This window comes from Maylandia zebra, linkage group LG6 (genome assembly GCF_041146795.1).
Source record: "Maylandia zebra isolate NMK-2024a linkage group LG6, Mzebra_GT3a, whole genome shotgun sequence".
Classification (NCBI taxonomy): domain Eukaryota; kingdom Metazoa; phylum Chordata; class Actinopteri; order Cichliformes; family Cichlidae; genus Maylandia; species Maylandia zebra.
The window spans coordinates 13108043-13129756 of record NC_135172.1 but is presented as its reverse complement, the minus strand read 5'-3'; the positions used below and the strand labels follow the sequence as shown (position 1 = coordinate 13129756).

The 21714-nt window shown below is 42.5% G+C and overlaps 1 protein-coding gene and 2 long non-coding RNA genes across 5 annotated transcripts; 1 reads left to right on the top strand and 2 right to left on the bottom strand.

Moving 5' to 3' along the window:
• The first annotated feature begins 49 nt into the window (after positions 1–49).
• On the top strand, positions 50–14027 carry LOC112430001 (uncharacterized). 2 transcript variants are annotated; one of them, XM_076885463.1, is made up of 9 exons: positions 50–201; positions 10408–10689; positions 10774–11007; positions 11113–11217; positions 11884–12087; positions 12190–12522; positions 12847–13165; positions 13260–13317; positions 13479–14027. In XM_076885463.1, the coding sequence occupies exons 1-9, from the start codon at positions 147–149 to the stop codon at positions 13683–13685; spliced, it is 1797 nt and encodes a 598-aa protein (XP_076741578.1). In that variant the 5' UTR covers positions 50–146; the 3' UTR covers positions 13686–14027. The 2 variants fall into 2 exon arrangements, with proteins under 2 accessions (XP_076741578.1, XP_076741577.1); XM_076885462.1 differs by lacking the exon at positions 50–201 and having other exon boundaries at positions 10303–10689.
• On the bottom strand, positions 1244–5568 carry LOC143418963 (uncharacterized). 2 transcript variants are annotated; one of them, XR_013098910.1, is made up of 4 exons: positions 5237–5568; positions 1728–1939; positions 1507–1646; positions 1244–1426 (listed from the first exon to the last, which is right to left on the bottom strand). It is a non-coding gene; the product is annotated as an uncharacterized LOC143418963 (long non-coding RNA). The 2 variants fall into 2 exon arrangements; XR_013098909.1 differs by having other exon boundaries at positions 1244–1646.
• On the bottom strand, positions 6160–6730 carry LOC143418964 (uncharacterized). The gene is made up of 3 exons (XR_013098911.1): positions 6658–6730; positions 6437–6576; positions 6160–6355 (listed from the first exon to the last, which is right to left on the bottom strand). It is a non-coding gene; the product is annotated as an uncharacterized LOC143418964 (long non-coding RNA).
• Positions 14028–21714: the final 7687 nt, after the last annotated feature.

The window sequence follows — 21714 nt, the reverse complement described above, 5'->3', positions numbered from 1 at the left end:
TTCTTTGTCCATTCTGTCATCAGACTTCGTAGTTTTAAGAAGATGACTTCTGGTTTTCAGCATTCACTCTCTAATATAATAGCAGCTGAGTTTTTTGAAAGCTTATAAATCCACTTTCTGATACGACAGCACAATCTGCAACAGACATGTTCTTCACAGAAGCTGAATGTTTGTTCTGGGTTTTTGTTCTCTGTCTCTCAGGTAGGAAAGATTCTGTTTTCCCTGATCCCTTAATTCATTGTCCACTTTGTATGTATCAGTGTAAATGCTGCATTAATGCATAGGTAACAGTTTATGGTTGTAGATATTTGAGGTTGTTTTTTTACTGTTGTTTATTTTAAGCCATAATAACGATTTTTTTTTTTTACTCTATAAGGTCAGTCCTCCTGTCCTTTCACAGTCACCACAGAAAAAATAGCCTGTTTTTGTATTTGTTACAGCTGGTTTATCAGATTGTTTACCTTTCCATTCTATCAAATACTGCAGTTTTATGAAAGCTGCTAGTTTCTAAAAATTGATGTACTAAATGTTCCTTTGCATCAGTGCTTTGAAGTACTGGGTTTGGGCCATAGTGAGATAAGTCTCTCATTCCAAGCTTGTGTCAAATTCATATCAGTAAATGATCACTCTGTGTTACAATTAAAAACATATGATCAGCACATTTTAAAATGTGCTGGAGAACTACTGTAACCCAAACTGTGGTCTTCTACCAGTGGCAACCATGTAGAAGCTTAAAACTGTGAGAAAAAGAGAAAATAAAAAGCAAGAACTGTTACGTTCCATTGTGGCATTAGAGCTGTCAACGTTAACACATTAATATGTCATTGCAATATCATAATGACATATTAATGTGTTAACGTTGACATCCCCTAACACACACACACACACACACACACACACACACACACACACACACACACACACACACACACACATATATATATATATATATATATATATATATGTGTGTGTGTGTGACAGCCCCTAACACACACACACACACACACACACACACACACACACACACACACACACACACACACACATATACATATATATATATATATATATATATATATATATATATATATATGCCCCATGTGTGGAGCTGCACAGCGACAACATGTTAGCGCGGTTAACCCGTTAACGCGTTATATGTACAGAGACATTTCAGGGATTTAGAGCCATTCTGTCCAAACTTTTGACTGGTATATATGGTGTTGCATGCACTCTGTGTCATGAACCGAAGTTCCGAGCGCAGGCAGGACCCAGTAGCAGAACACACACACTAGGGTAGGAGCGAATAAAGAAAGTAATTTTTATTGCAACTAAAGGTGTCCCGTGAGGGTAGCCAGAAAAACAACGTATGAAACCAGAAGAAACCGAGGGACCGCACAGGGAACGCCGAGAGCGGGGCTGTGAGAGGCTGTAAAACAAAAAGAGAGACAGATTACTGGGGTGCGGAAAAAAGGCAGCATACGAGGGAAGGTGGAGTGTGCGTCTCACGGTGATAGCCGGGCCGAGTGAACCAGAGGGGGGTGGAGCTCCAAAAGGGGTCGAGACGGCGAAGCTGAATGTGAACCAAATCTCAGGCGGACAGGTGGACAGGCAGGTGGCTCGAAAACAAAAACACGCCGAGTTGTGATCTGGGTACACAGGGAAAAAAAACAGTGTTAGGTCCGATGGAGAGTTTGTCATACGAGTTCTTTTCCGCAGGCGTACGTTACCGCTGAGAGGCGACTACGGACTGGCGTGGAGCAGCAGGTAGGGCAGGATTAAATAGTCCACCTGGTGATCGCCTGGGATGGGATGCAGGTGTGGGGTTAGCAGCCACGCTCGTGGGCGTGGACATCCCAGCAGCACCCCGGACGCCGGGCCGCGGACCATGACAGTACCCCCCCCTCAAGGGTCGCCCCCAGGCGACCGGCCGGGACCCCGCCTGCGGAGAGAAGCACGGAAAGCAGAGATGAGACGAGGGTCCAGAATGAAGGAGCGCGGGACCCAGAGGCGGTCCTCGGGGCCGTACCCCTCCCAATCCACAAGATACTGCCAGCCGCGCCCGCGCCGGCGCGCATCCAGGATCCGCCGGACCGCATAGGCCGGATGGCCGCCGACGAGCCGGGCGGGAGGAGGGGGCTCGGAAGGAGGGCACAGGGGGCTGAGGCGGACCGGCTTAAGTTGAGATACATGGAACGTGGGATGCACACGCCGAGAGGCCGGAAGCCGGAGCCTGACTGCCACCGGGTTGATGACTCGGTCCACTTCGTACGGCCCGATGAAACGGGGAGCCAGTTTGCGGGACGTGCCCCGGAGCGGGATGTTCCCAGCAGCCAACCAAACCTTCTGTCCCGGCTGGTAGTCAGGGGCTGGGGCGCGGCGACGATCGGCGTAGTGCGCCTGTCGTTCCTTTGCGCGCAGGAGGGCGCGGCGAGCGCAGCGCCACACACGTTGGCAGCGCCGGAGGTGATGAGGGGCCGACGGGACGGAGAGGGACAGGTCCTCTTCCGGGAAGAGCGGAGGCTGATACCCGAGGGACGCTTCGAAAGGAGAGAAGCCGGTGGAGGACGAGGTGTGAGTATTGTGGACGTACTCCACCCAGGGCAGGTAAGTAACCCAGGAGGAGGGGTTTTGACTGGCTACGCACCTCAGCATAGTCTCCAGCTCCTGATTAAGGCGTTCAGTTTGCCCATTGGATTGCGGGTGGAAACCGGAACTCAAACTGACCTTGGCGCCGAGAATGGAGCAGAAGGTCCTCCACACTTGTGAGGTGAACTGGGGACCGCGATCGGAGACAATGTCCAGGGGAATTCCGTGGAGCCTGAAGACTTCCGTGACTAACGCTTGGGCAGTCTCAGCAGCCGAGGGCAGCTTGGCTAGCGGGACGAAGTGGGCGGCCTTAGAAAACCGATCCACAACGGTGAGGATGACACATTTTCCAGAAGAGGTGGGGAGACCGGTAACAAAGTCGAGCGAGATGTGAGACCAGGGCCGGTGGGGAGTAGTGAGTGGGTGGAGCTGGCCCATGGGATGTTTCGTGGATGATTTATTACGAGCGCAGACGGCACAGGCAGACACGTAGTCCCTAACGTCCCGTAGTAGCGATTTCCACCAGAAGTGTCTGCTGAGGAGGCGCGCCGTTCTGCTCACGCCCGGGTGGCACGCGAATCGTGCTGTGTGGATCCAGTGGATGACTGCTCCCCGGGCAGGACGGCGGGAACGAAGCGCCGTCCTGGTGGTCCAGTCCCTGGGTCAGGGTCCCCCGGGAGCGCTTGGCGAATGGTCTCCTCAATCTCCCAGGTGAGAGCACCCACCACGCAGGAGGCAGGCAGGATGGTGGCGGGGGGGGGGGCGCCTCGCTGTCGGGGGAATACAGACGGGAGAGCGCATCGGGTTTGATGTTTCGTGACCCGGGACGATAGGAGAGTGTGAAGTTGAAGCGGGCGAAGAATAGGGACCAGCAAGCTTGACGGGGATTTAGCCTCTTGGCGGTTCTAAGGTACAGTAGATTTTTATGATCCGTCCATATAACGAAGGGCTGTTCGGTCCCCTCCAGCCAGTGACGCCATTCCTCCAATGCGAGTTTTACCGCTAGGAGTTCCCTGTCGCCGATGTCGTAATTCCTCTCCGCGGGGGTGAGTCGGCGTGAGAAAAAGGCGCACGGCCGGAGTTTGTTCAGGGGCCCAGACCGCTGGGAAAGAACCGCCCCGACTCCCGCATCAGATGCGTCGACCTCAACAACAAACTGTTTAGAAGAGTCAGGATGGGTCAGAATGGGTGTGGACGTGAATAATCGCTTCAATTTAGCGAAGGCTGCGTGGGCCTCAGGGGACCATGTGAAAGACACCTTGGGTGAGGTGAGTTGGGTGAGAGGCGCGGCCACCTGGCTGTAGTTTCGAATGAAACGGCGATAAAAATTCGCAAACCCCAAGAAGCTCTGAAGCTTCTTTCGTGTCTCCGGAACCGGCCATTCCAATATTGCTTTGATCTTCACCGGGTCGGTCTTCACCTGCCCACCAGCGAGGATGTAGCCCAAGAAGGAAATGGATGAGGCGTGGAACTCACACTTTTCCGCTTTTACGTACAGTCTATTTTCGAGCAGCCGTTGTAGCACGCTCCTCACATGGATGCGATGGTCCTCGAGCGTCTTGGAGAAAATCAAAATATCATCCAGGTAAACAAAAACAAACACGTTCAGGAAATCCCGTAACACGTCGTTGACTAGGGCTTGAAAAACCGCCGGGGCGTTCGTTAACCCGAACGGCATCACTAGATATTCAAAATGCCCTAGTGGGATATTGAAGGCGGTCTTCCACTCGTCGCCTTCACGTATCCGTACCAGGTGGTAGGCGTTCCGCAGATCTAGTTTGGTGAAGACCGTAGCTCCCTGGAGTGAGTTAAAAATAGAACTAATGAGTGGGAGGGGATATTTGTTTTTGACGGTGACGTCATTCAGCCCCCTGTAATCGATGCACGGGCGGAGCGTCCCGTCTTTCTTTCCCACGAAGAAAAAACCCCCAGCCACGGGAGAGGATGACGGCCTAATACGTCCTGCAGTTAGCGACTCCTGGATGTAATTCTCCATGGTTTCTCTTTCGGGGCGAGACAGGTTGTATAATCTGCTAGAGGGCAGCGATGCACCCGGGAGCAGATCGATAGCACAGTCATATGGACGGTGAGGCGGGAGTGAGAGCGCCTCATCTTTACTGAACACCTGCTGGAGATCGTGATAGTCGGGGGGCACGGAAGAGAGGTCCGGCGCGGGTGGCGGGGCGGGCCTCCGTTCCGTTGAGGCGGAGGGAACGGCTGACCTCAGGCAGTTCGCCAGACAAAACACACTCCAGCTCGCGATACTTTTTCCGGCCCAATCTATGTGTGGGTTATGTCTCTGTAACCAGGGGTAGCCTAGGATAAGCGGGGTGTCAGGAGCAGGAAAAGTGAAAAAGGACAGCTGCTCTTGGTGGTTACCTGATGTGATTAACCGTACAGGCGCGGTTTGGTGAGTTATGTATGCAAACACTTGGTTGTTTAATGTAGACGCAGGGATGGGCGGTTCGAGTGGAGTAAGAGACACAGCTAGCCTCTTAGCCAGCTTCTCATCCATAAGGTTCTGTTCCGCCCCGGAGTCCACTAACGCGGGGCATGTAAAAGTCTGATTAGAAGTCACGATAGTAACGGACAGTAACAATCGGGGTCTAGTAGTGCTTAGAGTGCTGCCCACCCGTATCCCCGGACTCACCGGTGGGCCGGGTCGTTTGGGCGGACCGGGCAAACAGCGATGCGGTGACCGGGCCTCCCACAGTACAGACATTCTCCAGCCCGAAATCGGCGTTCCCTCTCCTCCGGAGAAAGCCGAGAGCGTCCGATCTGCATGGGTTCAGGCGGGGGCGGCGACGGAGAGCGCGCACACGCAGCTGGGGGCGGGGGCGGAGAAACGCGAAACCCGGGGCGCAATACGGAGCCCATAGGCTTAGACCGCCGCTCGGCATCCCTCTCCCGCAAGCGTCTGTCAATCCTACGGGAGAGGGAGGCCAATTCATCAAAGGATCTGGTCTCCTCGTGAAAAGCTAGTTGGTCCTTCATCTGGTCATTTAACGACCGTAAAAAAAACCCACGAAGAGCCGAATCGGGCCAACCCACGGCGACCGCTCGAGTACGGAATTCAACTAGGTACTCCGCAATACTGCGCCGCCCCTGACGGAGCCCCAGCAACTTCTGCGCGGCATCGTCCTCCGATACCGGAGGGGAAAACGTAGCCTGGAACTCCTCCAGGAAGTCATCGTAATCGCAATCACGAATGGGGTGAGAATTTAAGTAGGCTTCAGCCCATGCTAGAGCACGCCCCCGTAACAATCCCACGAAGTGGGAGATCTTAGCAGTATCCGTGGGGAACGCGTGAGGCGTGCGACTGAAAAACAAGGAGCACTGGAAAAGGAACCCCCCACACAGGTCCAGCTCCCCGTGGAAGGGTTCGAGCGGCGGAGGCGACACGCCGCGGTGCACGGGGTCGGACGGCCTAGTTTGTAATTTATTCTGAGTGTCACTGAGCTCTTGACAACGGTCTTGGAGAGACTGGAGCTGCTGATCGTGGCAACCGAGGATAGCGCCCTGTTTATTAATAGCGGAGCGGAATGGATCTGCTGGGTCCATACTGGCCAGTCCGTACTGTCATGAACCAAAGTTCCGAGCGCAGGCAGGACCCAGTAGCAGAACACACACACTAGGGTAGGAGCGAATAAAGAAAGTAATGTTTATTGCAACTAAAGGTGTCCCGTGAGGGTAGCCAGAAAAACAACGTATGAAACCAGAAGAAACCGAGGGACCGCACAGGGAACGCCGAGAGCGGGGCTGTGAGAGGCTGTAAAACAAAAAGAGAGACAGATTACTGGGGTGCGGAAAAAAAGGCAGCATACGAGGGAAGGTGGAGTGTGCGTCTCACGGTGATAGCCGGGCCGAGTGAACCAGAGGGGGGTGGAGCTCCAAAAGGGGTCGAGACGGCGAAGCTGAATGTGAACCAAATCTCAGGCGGACAGGTGGACAGGCAGGTGGCTCGAAAACAAAAACACGCCGAGTTGTGATCTGGGTACACAGGGAAAAAAAACAGTGTTAGGTCCGATGGAGAGTTTGTCATACGAGTTCTTTTCCGCAGGCGTACGTTACCGCTGAGAGGCGACTACGGACTGGCGTGGAGCAGCAGGTAGGGCAGGATTAAATAGTCCACCTGGTGATCGCCAAAGTCATCATGTTCGGTGCTTTTGGGTTTAATTCTTGTCCTCTGAGTCCAGTGTTTTGGGTCCCTCTCTTGTATGCCAAACAGCCAAAACAGGGAATAAGCTATGAAGTAAGATATTCATCCATCAACCAAGCATATCACAAAACTTCACATATGTCAATCAAACTGAAATGTCTTTTTCTGGGGTGTTTGACTGATTCGGTCTCACTGACACTTCATCACAGCTGCATCTTTCTTTGTGACCTTTCCTGTGATTGTGCAGCTTTTGAAAGGTTAAAAGGCAAGGTCAACTCAGATTACTTCATCATATTTATAGTTTTCACAGTGTCTTTGTTTGTGCCACATCTGCCAAAGACTCAAGAAGAAAAACAAGAAGTTCCTCAAATATTTTATTTGGACCCTATAGCTACCGCCCTATCTCCAAATTACTTCTACTTTCAAAAATTATTGAGGAAGTGCTTAATGAACACTGACTTTAGCAAAAACCCCAGTGATGCTTTGCCTGTGCTTATGAACAACATTTTTATTGAGAGTGCTGTAATCCATAATAAGTACATATAAGTAATAAATACACAGGTGTCTCCTATTATCGTCTTACAACTTATCTTAAAGCCTCCCCAACACACACACTCCCTACTTTGAACAAATAATAACAGACACAAAACAGCTAGAAACCTGGTTTATGATCAACATCTTAGTTTTTTCACCTGAATATCTAAAGTCTGTCCAGTTTTATAAGATTGGAGGCTAAGCTGTTGTACTCAGATCAAGCTGTTTTCACTTTTGTTACTGATGAAACATTTGGTATTCCAGCCTTATTAATGAATTCATATTTTCATATGTTTCACATTTTCACCCTTCATTTTGCTGTCTGCATTCATAAAGCCTGCATGAAACAGAAACAGCAAGAATGCATGGAGAGAAGCATCTCTGTAAGAGTCCATCGTCTGTTTTTGTATTTCCTGCCATGCTATTCTTTGCTCTACTGTAACTGTTAATGTGTATAAATAGAAATGCCTCTCTCTGTCAGTTTTTCTCTTCTTCGCTTTTTCATCGTGTATTTCTGCTTTTACAGTTACAGTCTTTTCTGCTTGTTTCATCTGCCAGTGCTTTTTGTGTTTTGGGTGCACATTTTTTTTTACACAGCAGTCATTTCACACATGTCTGGTGTTGATGCATAATATGACACCTTTCTGATCTTTGCATGTCATACTTCTTTCATTGTTCAGCATTCACACATGTATCATGCCCTTACTTCTCTTGCAGAGACTTCATGTTTCTTTAAAAAGAGAAATAAACAAAAAATTGAATTATTACAGGGTTGAGTAATGCTATCTGTGAGTTGTTCATTTACACTGCATTTGATTCCCCCCCCCCCCCCCCCCCCCCCATTTGATACATTGAGAGAAACAGGATACTTTGTATCTGTAATCACACCAGCAGAGACAACATATTGTCAAGGAGTAAAACAGAAACAGAGGAAGGATCAGTATGTTTGATTTGGCACAGAAACATAGCTATAATTCAGTACGGAAGGATCATAAGAAAGAAATGACCATGATTTATTAATGTACAGAATTTAGATAGAGGTATTTGGCAGTTAGACTCCGATGGCCCGTTGATCCCAGCAGTGATAGGGATTAGAGCAGGACTCCCTGTGAGGGTGGGGATGAATATGGAGGCTTGAATACAGCCTGAGTGATGAGAGGCGGTGATGTGGAGAAGGTGGGTTGCACAAAGGCGTCTGCAAAGGAGAGTGACAGACGCGCAGTGAGATTTAAAGTATGTGGCATGAGTGCTACTTTGTCTGATGAAGGCTGGGAGAAAAATGATTGGACAACATCAGTGATGTCACCAAACAGCTTCTCACCTGGGAAAGTAGAAGTGACGTGAAGCTTAGAATTAGCCGGCAACACCTGGGAGCAGACAGATGTGAGACCTGAGATCTTCCTTATTAAACTTATGCATAAGATTCCTTATAACGGGATGGAAAGATGAGCTAAAGATGAGCTAACTCGGGGTGACCATTGGTAGAACAGACTGCACTTCAGTCTCCACTCCACTGAGAATCTCTACTCCAAATCTGAGCCTGATAAAGAAAAGCAAATAAACAGACATTAAAAGGCAGTATTCCTCACTAGGTTTTAGTATAACATCAGTAGCTGGTGTATCTGTAAGTAGTTTTTAATCTCTGAATAAAACACATTATAAAAATGAGCCAAAAAGAGGAAATGCTTGATAGTGAAATATGTGATCTCAAAATATTGTGGTAAAAGCAAGAAGAAAAATATAATACTGCTTCTCAAAGGAAGTTTTCATGTGGGTGAGCTTAAGATGCTTTTATCTCAAAATAACAAAAGCAACACACAGATGTTTTGTCGTGCTGTTATATGTCATATATGAATAGCTGCTGCACTAATTTGATAGGAGGAGGAAGTGATCTGAAGGTGTTGCATGCACACATATTTGCCGTAATTTCCATGTCCATTTGGTCATAAGACTTTGTAGTTTTAAGAAGATGACTTCTGCTTTTAAGCAATCATTCTTTAATAAGACAGCAGCTGAGGGTTTTGAAAGCTCATTAGTCAACTTTCTGATTAGACAGTGAAGTCTGCAACAGCCATGTTCTTCACAGAAGCTGAATGTTTGTTCTGGGTTTTTGTTCTCTCTCTCTCAGGTAGGAAAGATTCTGTTTTACCAGATCCCTTAATTCAATGTCCACTTATATGTATGTTAATGTTGCATTAATGCATAGGTAACATTTTACAGTTGTAGATATTTGAGACATGTAAAATGAACATTTGCTGTTGTTTAGTTTATGCTAAAAGAAGGAATTTTGCTGTATTCCGTAAGATCATCTTTTCTGGTCTTCCTGTCCTTTCACAGCCACTTGTTTCTAAAAAGTACACTTTATTATTACATAAGCTGCTAGTTTCTCAGAATTATGTACTAAACGTGGCCTTGCTTCAGTGCCATGAATCACTGGGTTTAACCCACACTAACTCACTCCCGGCTTGGCTCACATAGCTTCGTAAATGATTATTCTCGAACAACTACAGCGCCTAATCAGGATATTTAAGGAAGTAAAAGTGAGATTTTCATATTTGTTGGTAACTATTAGTGTGCAGAATTATTATGCAACTAAATGAAAAATGAATATTTCCCCATTTCCTTTGTTTATTTTCAGCCAATGAAGTGAGAATGACAAAACAAACAACTTTAAAACTTTAAATTTATAAATAAATGTTTTTGACATAAAAAAAAGTCATTGACCAAAACACTGAATTTACTTTCAAGTTGAAGATTGTTGGTTATTTGATTTCTCAATGATCAAATGTTTTCTGCAGCAGCACCCGGAACCTCCCAGACAATGTTCGGAGAGGGTTTTGGTCAGAAGAAGAAGTACTATAATTTTCCAGTTAATATGAAATCAATGGAAAATAACACGTTTGATTCTTCTCAAATCTTTGGTGGTCTGTTTTTAATACATTTCTTGACCCTGTGACTTTTTGCAACAAAACATTTGATGGTTCTCTGATAACGTTGCAATATATTAGCAATTTTCAGAGTGCTGCATGGAAAAATGCATGAAACTTATATTGTCAGAATAACATATGAATGTTATAGAAATTGTGTAAATCTGCACAGATGCTTGTTAATCAAATGTTGTGTTAAAGGTGTTCAGGGACAAACAAACAGCATCTGTGCCTTGAAAGGTTCATCAGTGAATCTGTCCTGCTCACATCAACATCCAACATCAAGCATGAACTGGTACAGTGTACACAGGGGGGGCTTCAAGATTGAGACATCTGCAGATGGAAAGTACAGCATGTCAGCAGATAGTAACTTGACTCTGACAGTCAACAATCTAGCAGAGAATGATGCAAACATTTACTGCTGCAGAGAACCTGCTGACAAATCAGACTGTGACCAAAGGGGAATTTCTCTCAGTGTTGCAGGTACAGTGGTTTTATCAAATGCGTTAAGAACTCATCTATGAATAATCAATGTATTGATAATTTTTCTATTAACAATCTTCTCAGAGCTGCAGGTAAAGGTGATTCCTGCCACAGAGGGACAGACAGTAACACTGATGTGCAGCAGCAGCTGTCCTCTGACTGAAAAGCCTGCAGCCTACATCTGGTACAAGAACAGAGAGTTTCTCTATGAGGACTGGTCTCCCTGGTACCAAGAGCTGCTCAGCAGTGAGGAAGCAGTCACATACTCCTGTGCTGTCAAAGGCTACGAGCATCTCAGAGCCCCTCAAGTCTCTGTGGGTGAGTCATGATGTTCAGTGTGTTACAAAATAAACTACTCTAAATAAACTAAGTCAAATAATTCTGAGTAAACATACTCAATACTCTAATATTTTTTTCATCCAGATTCCATCACATCAACATGCGTCAATGTGACGTACACTAAAAGCGAAATGTGTCCTTATCAGCAGGGATCAGAACATGAGCCTTGTTCCATCACATTTCCCAGAGGTGAACACAAACACGTCTTCTTACTGATCTCTGAAATGCACTGTTTCTATATTCACTTTTTTAACCCCTCAGCTGTAAAAAGGCTGAAGGGTTAAAAGATGTTATTGGCAGTTGGCATGGACACAGAGATTTGTGAATGCGAGAATGAGTAGGATTTCCAAATTGCTACAAAAGGCACATGTACTAAAAATCTTTGATGATTTTGAATCTCCTTGACACTGACCTCGAGGTCAAGGTCAAAGTTCTAGTTTTCTGAAAATTTTGTGATTGCAATAATTCAGGAATGGATTCAAGTAGGATTTTCACATTAACAGCACAGGTACATCTACTAAGAAGCTGAGGGGTAGCACTGACAGCCATCAGGTCACACGTGAATTACATTACGCTTTGGGTGAAAAAAGTAGAATGCCAAGATTATTATTGAAGTGTGTGGATGCAGTCAATGAAAATGTGTTAAACTGAAAACGTCCCTGATGAGGAAAAGACAGAATGAGTACACAGACTCCTCTCTTATAATGAAAAGAGAAGTGAGTTCAAGTACCGTTCTTTGAACTCACCTCTACAAATCTGCTCCCATACACAAAACCATGTAACTGACATACATACACGTATAAAATATGCATAATAACATAGTGACTGACGAAACTGTATTTATCATCTCTTCAGTGGTACATGTTGTAAAGACACCTGGGAACACACTGACCTGTAGCACCTCATGTCCTCTGATCGACCCTCAAACTGTCTATGTGTGGTATGAAAATGGAAAACTTTATAGGGAAAATATAAGAAGCATTTCAACTCCAAGTTCTTTGAAAAACAACTTTTACTGTGCAATTAAAGGTCATGAGCATCTTCAATCTGATGACGTCTGTGAGTATCAAAGAAAACTGTTAATTCTGTTAATTAATAACAAGCTGTTATCTCAACATGCAGACACCACAGTCAACTTTAAATCGTCCATCTATATTTCAGGTGTTCAGGATAAAAACTGCTGGACAGTGAATTATGTCAGCAGGAGAATCTGTGCTCTGGAAGGATCTTCAGTGAACATTATCAGTAAATACTCACATCCTGATAACATGAAACCAGAGTTTAAATGTTGGAGTAAAAAATGGAAAACAGGTGATAAGGAACTTGAAAAACCGATTGAGCCTTCAGGTCGTGTGGAGTATCAGGACAACATGAAGAACCAACACACCCTGACCATCAAAAACCTGAAGAAGAATGACTCAGGAGAATACACCTTCATCCTGAAAGGAAATGATAAAGAACTGAAACTGCCTGGAGTCTTTTTGATTGTCACAGGTAAAGTCTCCTAACAAGATGACCTAAGATGTTTCATTCATGTAAGAGCCTCAATGTTTTACACTAAAAAGCCTAAAAAGCCTCATGTAAACCTGAGCAAACAATACTGAATGTAAAAGTGTTATCAGCAAAATTTCACTGATCATCACATTTTAGCTGGTCTAAGAAGTGCTTCTTGTAAAACTGTTGACGGTCCTTTGCGTTCCACATTGACCTGTATCACATTACCCATCAAAATGCTATCCTATATTAAAAAAAAGGTAATTGGGAAATTTTTTTATGAGATTTATAGTTTTTAATTATTTAGTAATGTTCCTCTTTCAGAGCTGAGAGTGAAGATGAGTCCTTCTGCAGTGGTGACAGAGGGTCAGAGAGTCACACTGACCTGCAGCACCAGCTGTCCTCTGACTGACAACACAAACTACATTTGGTACTTCAACAGTCGACATCTGAACATGACAGAGACCCACAACAAACATCTGATCCTAGACCCAGTCAGCAGGGAGAATATAAGAAATTATTCCTGTGGTGTTAAAACTAACAAGGATAACACCACAGCTCAATGGCTACCAGCAGCTGCAGGAGGTTTTGCAGCTCTCCTGTTAATAATAATAATACTTCTCACTGTGTTCTGCTGCCGGAGGTGAGCATCACTGTGTTCTCTTTAAGATCAGTCATGTTCAAACTCTGATTTGAAATCTGTTATTCAGTCATATCCTTTCATGTTTGACACTCAGAAAAAAGAGGGCTTCTAGTCATTCTCCAAAGAGTGAAATATCAGACAACAAACAGCAGGTACACAACACAGTGCATCCACAATCCTGTTTTTCTTTTACTTGATCATTTATCCTTTGTGTGGATAGATTTTTTTGTCTTGTTTATCTCACCAATGTCTTAACCTTCCATATGGTGTAAAATGTGTACCATATGGGAGGTTATGTTTTTGGTCTCCTCAGGTTAGCCATAATCCCATATATGAAAACGTCTCAGCTCACTACAGCAGAATGCCTGTCAATACACACCAACCAGCTCATCTCTATTCCAATGAAGGAGAACTTGACTCCAATCAAGGTGACCTCTACTGCAATGAAGGCAAAGTCTATCCCAATCAAGCTGAACTCTATTCCAATACAGCTGATCTATACTCTAACATCCAATACTGAGTCACTGCCTTTTAAACAGAAAAAAAACTCAAAAAAGCGCCACAGCTGTTGTGTACAGAGTGTAAAACAACCACACTCTAAAATGGCACGTAGAATACAGTAGAAATGAGTAGAAAAGTAGAAATGCTTGTGGGTTTCAATTTAAAGATGTTTGATCATGAAATGCATGTGTTGTGTACAAAGTATAAGACAATGTAAAAATATTATTGCTAACTTTGTAAAACATGCAAACTTGTGAGCTTTGTGTTGTTGCTTTCTGCGTGGTTTAGAGCTTTCAAACTGAACAGTTAAAACTTAAAGTCATCATTTCTTTTTTCCCTGAACCATACATGAACTGATAATGGCTTAACATAAATCAATAACCTTTATGAGTATTAATAAATATAAAAAAAATGAGCTGTAGTAGTTTAATTCTTTCAGCTATAGTGTGAAGATTTATCTGAATAATCATTTGTCTCTTATTTCTTCAGGTTTTTCTGTAAAGTTTTTGAATGTTTGATGCTTGAATGACCCATTTTCCCTTCTATTATTGTCTCTTAAAGAAACTATTTGTTATCAGAATGTTCAAAAACATCACACAGTTAGGTGACAGTGTTGATACAGCCCGTGACTTAGGATGTAATTATTATGTAAAAATACTTATTGGTAGGTGCGATGGAATAAATGAGTAATAATTCAAGATCTCTTAGGAGAGAAGAAAAGTGTCCTGAAATACTGAGTAATTCCGAAAAAAGTTTAGAGAACAGGATTACACATACATTGTATATTTAAGTTGATAACTTTGGGTCATTTTTAGGAGAAATGTTTTTCACGACTTTCATTGAAAATACACATTTATTTTTACTGAAAAATGCCAAGGTTATATAAGCAATGATGTTATTTCTAATATTAATTAATTACATGTTATTAACCTAAACATTTGGAATTTTTGTCATATGAACATCCACCATTATAACCACAATCAGGGTTGTGGGGGTGCTGGAGCCTATCCCAGCTACCACAGGGTAAGAGGCAGGGTACACCCTGGGCAGGATATGTCCAGTTTGTCACAAGGCGAACACATAGAGACAGACAACCATTCGCACTCAAATGCACAATTTAGAATTACCAACCCCACTAACTGCATGTCTTTGGAACGTGGGAGGAACAAGAACCCATGCAAACATGGAAAGAACATGCAAACTCCACAGAAAGGCTCCGACTTGATAACAGGTAGGCAGACAACAACAGAAAATGTTACCAATACCAGCAGGATAACTCAGCAAACAGTATTAGATCCTTCAGCATTACTGTATCATGAGATATGATAATATTGTCATCTAGTGGACGTGTCTCTAACTGCAAAACAGACAAACAGACGAAAAAAAACCAAAATAACAGTAGAGGAGCAGAATTGTCTGAGACAGCAAAAAACAAGAGTGAATTTCAAACCACATTTTTTTTAAAGAGTAACTTTGCGAACAATTTTTTTCTTTTGTTTTTCACATCTACTTTTAGTTCTTAGCTAAGTTTTAGTTAACTATAATAACTGCATCAGAATCTGCTTCAGCTCCAAGTGTTGCCTTGGAGTTGAGGTTTCCATCATCTACCTGATAAATTGTGTTCAAGCACTGTGAAGGTTATATTTTTCGACTTTTCCAGTTCATACCATCAGGCCAACCTTCCTGGCTGATAAACTGATGCATGTGGATGCCTATCTTGTGTCCTGGATTGTGGATTACCTGACAGGAAGGCCACAATATCTGCGTCTTCAACACTTTGTGTCTTCCACAGAGATCAGCAACACACTCGTATCAGAAAATAAACCGGACTGCGTTAAAAGCATCACTGCATTCTGCAGGAAGGGCCCGAGTCGTATCTATTTTCTGAAGCAGCTGAGATCTTTTAACATGTATCGGACAACGCTCAGGATTTTCTCTGAGTCTGTTGTGGTCAGTGCCATCCTCTTTGCTGTTGCATGCTGGGACAGCAGGATGAGGGTCACAGATGCCAACATATTATTGATAGAAAGGTAAAAAAGATGGATGAGATAATGAAGCTGTTTTCTAATGAAAGTTTCTGTTAAAGGTGTTATTATTTGGAACTTTATCCATGTTTATTACGAGCATTAATGCTATAACTGTCACGATACTGGGTTTTGTACCCAGTGTTTTCTGTTTGGGAAATATCACTACCATTTGTAGTTTTTAGTTTAAATATTACCTTTGCTTTGGTTAGGTTTTCATTCTGATTTTGTATTCATCGTTTTCTTTGTTATTCTCAAGTTTTTCTGGTCCTCCTGTGTTGTCTATGCCTCATCTACGTTTCTGTGTCCATGTTTAGTGAGTTTGTCTTTGTGTTTACTTTGGCCTGTCAAAATCAGGTGTTAGTCTCAGTCTAAGTGTTGGTTTCCTGTTTTATTTTGATAGTCTTTTGCCCTGTGTGTGTTGTGTTCAGTTTTTCTTTGCTCGTTTTCATTAATTGATTCTGTTCACTTGCACCTTGTTTCCCCAGCAGTGTCTCTTTCCCCCATAGCCTCATGTCTTTTCAAGTCTATTCAAATTTCCCTCTGTTCAAGTTTTCAGTTTAGGTTTTTGTTCCTGAGCTCTGGCAATAAAGCTGTTTGAGTTTAGTTAAGCCTGTCTGCCAAGTCCTGCATTTTGGGTTCTCTCGTTGCTTGGCACACACCCTCACTTGATAGTAACAGTAAAAATATGACAGTAAAACCAAAAGTATTACAATTCTTAGTGATCAGCAATCATTAAAATCAATTGTCCCTGAGTGTAAAATATAAAAAGATTGGTGAAAACTTGGCACATAACATAATTGAGTAATGACATTTACAGTCCTCACTTGTTGAAGGTTAAGCAGAGAACAATAGAAAATGTTACCAACGTGTGCAGAATGGCTCAGAAAAGATGATCAGATCCCTCAGCATCAAGACTGTTGCATTAAACATGGAGTTGCTGACACAATGAGCAGTAATTATGGTCCCTTCTGGTCTCAAATTACTAAACAACAGAACAAGAGAGAAGGTGCTAAAGGAATCTGAAATTGTGCTTGTTTTTCAGCATTCAAACAATAAATCACAGAATCTGAGGCAGGAAACAACAAGAGTGAATGTTGAACACAATTTTCATTTAAAAATTTACAGTGTTTATCTCTGTGGTTGAAGACCTGTTGTCACTTCTGAGTGTTGCTCAAATGTGGTAAAAGCTGTCACTTTTAGGCCACACCCAGCACCCATGTGTAACCAGTATCAAAAAAAAGTCTGCATCTCCACAGCAGTTCATGTTGCACAGTGAGCTTGAATCTGGGGTTTCTTGATCACCACAGTCGTTTGTATTCATCACAAACCATAAACCACCATAATTAGATATGGACAAAAGCTTCAACACACAGCTTTCTTCTGAACAGCTTAAAGCACCTGAGGTGACTATTTATTGCACATTTATTTAAAATACAAGTGCACACAGCAGAGTCGACAAAAGATTGAAAGGAAAAGGAAGGAAGTTTGGTATTAGCCTCAAAGCTGCACAAGATGTGAAACCACTGAATATGAAACAACAGTCAATCTTCCCCCCCTAACCTTTCACTCTGAAAAGGAGAAAAAGCTTAGGTGACTGATGACTTACTTTTTTAAATTTTTATTCAAGCTTTCACTGTCAGTGTTAAACGTTAAAGTCTGGACTACAACAATCATGCCGCTCAGGAATGCTTGTCGTCTCTTTGTGGGTGTCATCATTTACATCACAGGTATCAGTGATTATTTATTTGTCCCTATTTAAGAATGAAAGTAACCATAGCTAATCCTACTACATGATTTATAGATGACAACTTTGAGTTCAGATTAGTTCCTAATGTAAACTACAGAATATCTCTCTCTTTTTGACTGAAAGGTTTTTTTCTAAAGAAAGTTTGTGTTAAAGGTGTTAATGGAGGAGAAACCAGGATCTGTGCTCTCAAAGGTTCATCAGTGGATCTGCACTGCTCACATCAACATCTGACTTCAAGCAGAAAATGGTTCACTGTCCAATGGAAGGGAAATTATGTTCAGAGTGAGCTCTCTGTGGATGGACAACGTGTAACGTACAACATCTCTGATAAGAAAAACCCAACTTTAACCATCAATGATCTAAGAGAGAGTGATGCAAACGCTTACTGCTGTATGAAGACTACCGACAGTCCACAACTCTGTTGGCTCAACAGAATTACTCTTCAAGTTGTTGCAGGTACAGTGACTTTTACTCATGAATTACTTTCCAAATGACATCATTGTATAAGTTGTTCTCCATCTTCCTCTCAGAGCTGCAGGTAAAGGTGATTCCTGCCACAGAGGGACAGACAGTAACACTGATGTGCAGCAGCAGCTGTCCTCTGACTGAAAAGCCTGCAGCCTACATCTGGTACAAGAACAGAGAGTTTCTCTATGAGGACTGGTCTCCCTGGTACCAAGAGCTGCTCAGCAGTGAGGAAGCAGTCACATACTCCTGTGCTGTCAAAGGCTACGAGCATCTCAGAGCCCCTCAAGTCTCTGTGGGTGAGTCGTGATGCTTATTCTGCTATATTATTTGACAATAAATAAATTCAATATGAACAGAAATCTCAATTCTAAATATAAAAATAATCTTCTTACAAATATTTAATTGCATTACTTTTTCTTCAGATTCCATCACAGCAACCTGCTTCAGTGTGACTTATGCTTATGGAGACATGTGTTCTTATAAACAGACACCAGTGGATGAGCCGTGCTCCATCACATATCCCAGAGGTGAAGTGGTACAAAAATAACACCACCAAAACTCACATGTCAGATTTGTTGAGTCCAACATTTGTATGAATTATATAAACTTTATGAATGTATCTATGCACAGTAACGGGAAGTGTATTTATCTTTTATCAACAGAGCTTCATGTTCAAAGGACTTCTTCCATTTCTGGGTTTGTTACACTGGCTTGTAGTACAAGATGTAACCTGACAGACCCTCAGACTATCTACCTCTGGTACCACAACAAACAAAGCTATTATGAGAATCAACATTATTCAGTTCAAAACTCTTCAAGAGGCACATTTTCTTGTGCAGTTAAAAGCCACAAACGTCTTCAATCTACAGAAGTTTGTATGTGTTAAAAAAAATTATTGATTCACTGACATCCTGAAATATAGACCAGTCAGTCATTTCATAATCCATCTATATTTCAGGTGTTCAGGATAAAAACTGCTGGAGAGTGAATTATGTCAGCAGGAGAATCTGTGCTCTGGAAGGATCTTCAGTCAACATCACAAGTGAATACTCACATCCTGATAACATGAAGCCAGAGTTCAAATGTTGGAGTAAAAAACTGAGAAGTGGTGATGAGGAAGTTAAAAGGCTGATTGAGGCTGCAGGTGGTGTGGAGTATCAGGACAACATGAAGAACCAACACATCCTGACCATCAACAACCTGAAGAAGAATGACTCAGGAGGATACACATTCAGATTCAACAAAGATCATGAAGGATGGACACAGTCTGATCTGCCTGGAGTCTTTTTGATTGTCACAGGTAAATCTAAACTCTTCACTCAGCAGACTTTACTCATTAACAGGATTGTGAAAATATTCCATTACAGAGCAAGAATCAAAAGCAAACAGACATTTTCCTTTTATAGAAAAATTCACCCTTTCGGTGTATTTTTTTTTTTTTTTTTGTACAGTCAGATCAAGTGAAAAAAACATTATTTTTGACTTTTAAAATATATAAAACTATTTTATAATCCTGATCAAATATTTTCTAATGAGCACTTTGCTATATATCAAATACACACAAAAATTCATTTTCCTGTTCACAGAAATTAAGAAAATGATAGTTATTCAAGTTTCATGTTGGATTGAGCAAATATCACAAGGTGGAATATTAAGAAAACATCTATATAACCCACACGTAACCTAGAACAGTAACAATAATGGCATGAATAGCTGAAAAGAAATTAATAACCCCAGTTGTCAGACAAATACAATGAAATAAAGCAAACAATCCCTGTAAAATGTCACAGAAATGAAGAACTGAGCTTTTTTCACTTAAAACATGGCATTACTCACTAAACATGATTTAAAAATGACACTGACGGAGTCTGGAGTCTAATAATAATAATAATTATTATTATTGTATGTTCTTCTTCCAGAGCTGAGAGTGAAGATGAGTCCTTCTGCAGTGGTGACAGAGGGTCAGAGAGTCACACTGACCTGCAGTACCAGCTGTCCTCTGACTGACAACACAAACTACATTTGGTACTTGAACAGTCGACCTCTGACCCCGAGAGAGAACCAGAACAAACATCTGATCCTAGACCCAGTCAGCAGGGAGGATGCAGGAAGCTACTCCTGTGCTGTGAAAACCAACAAAGATATCAGCTCTGCTCCAAAGACTCTCACTGTCCAAAGTATCACAGGAACATGGACACCAGCAGCTGCAGGAGTTTCTGCAGCTCTGCTCCTTTTAATACCTCTCACTGTCTACTGGTGCAGGAGGTAAGCTACACTGTCTCATCTGTCATACCTGTCATGGTTAAACGGTAGCTCAGGAGTTAGAGCAGGTCATCTGTTGATCAAAAGGTTGGTGGTTTGATTTTTGGCTCCCTCAGTCTGCATGCCAAATATCCTTGGGCAAGATACTAACCACCACTTGCTCTCCAATGCATCCATCAGAGTATGAATGTGTATGCTAGTGAGAAAGCATAGAGTGAATGTGGCATGTTGTATAGAGCGCTTTGAGTACTCCAGGAGTGCAGAGAAACGCTATCTAAAAATCACTACATTTACCAAATGTTTTAACATTTTATTTATTTCTTTTTGTGCAATAGAAAAAAGAGGACTTCCAGTCAGTCTCCAAGACAAGAAACTTCAGATAATAAACAGGTTAAAAAAACCTCTCATTTTCTCTTCACAGGAATAATAATTTATTCTCCATCACAGAAAAACTTTAAAATCACTCATCATGCTTTTTTTTCTCACTTACATCCTAACCTCTTGTAGCCTTTTTGTCACTGGAGCTCACCACCTACCTCGATCATGTTTCTACTCAACAGTTGTATTTTTTATGTGACTAAAACACATTCACATTATGACACAGTATCATCAGCTGCATCTGCACACATCTAAAGCTCTTTTGGGGAGGAGACCACTGAACTGTTATCCATAAAAAATCCTGACCATCCTCTGCACAAAATGCTAGCCATTAGGGCTGCAGCTATTGGTTATTTTAGTAATTCAGTATTTCATCAATTATTCCATTGATTAATTGAATAATAAGAAATACTTTTAGCTTCATTAATGACAATAATAAATCAAAAAATGTACTCCTTTTTGTTTCAATTTTAAAAATTGCTGTGTTTTACTGCATACAAAGAATGAAAGGAAAAAACTAAACTATTTAAATCTGATAGATATCATACATCAAAACTTTTTGCAAAATGTACAACATTTGCAAAAAAGTAATTTCTTTATTTGAATGAGGCAAAAACTGAATCCTTAGTGTTAAATAACCCAGTGCTCATATCATTTGTCTTCTTTCTGTAGATGCACCCTGGTCCCATTTGTGAAAACATCTCAGCTCATTACAGCAGAATGCAGGTTAATACTCAACATCAACAAGATTTCTACTCCAAAGAAGCTGATCTTCATGCCAGCGAAGCTGAGCTCTATGCCAAGGAAGCAGAAGTCGACGAAATTGAAACTAATATCTACTGCAGCATCGAATCGTTGTGATTTAACTAAAAAAATCATTTAAAGGGAGCATTCACTGATTGGGATAATAATGAACTATCACAGAAGGGACACCACAACTGATAAGTAGAGAGTAAAAATCATACATCATAGTGGAAAATAAAATACAAGAGTAAGAAAAGTAGTAGTGTTTAGAAAAATAGAAATGCTGCAGCTGATGAAATGTGTTGTACATGTCCTGCAAAATACAACACAACTTCAAATTATATGCACATGCAAGCTGAACTACTGTACTGGATAGTTTAGAGCTTTGGCAAAATGTCTGTAAAACTGAACCGATGAAACAT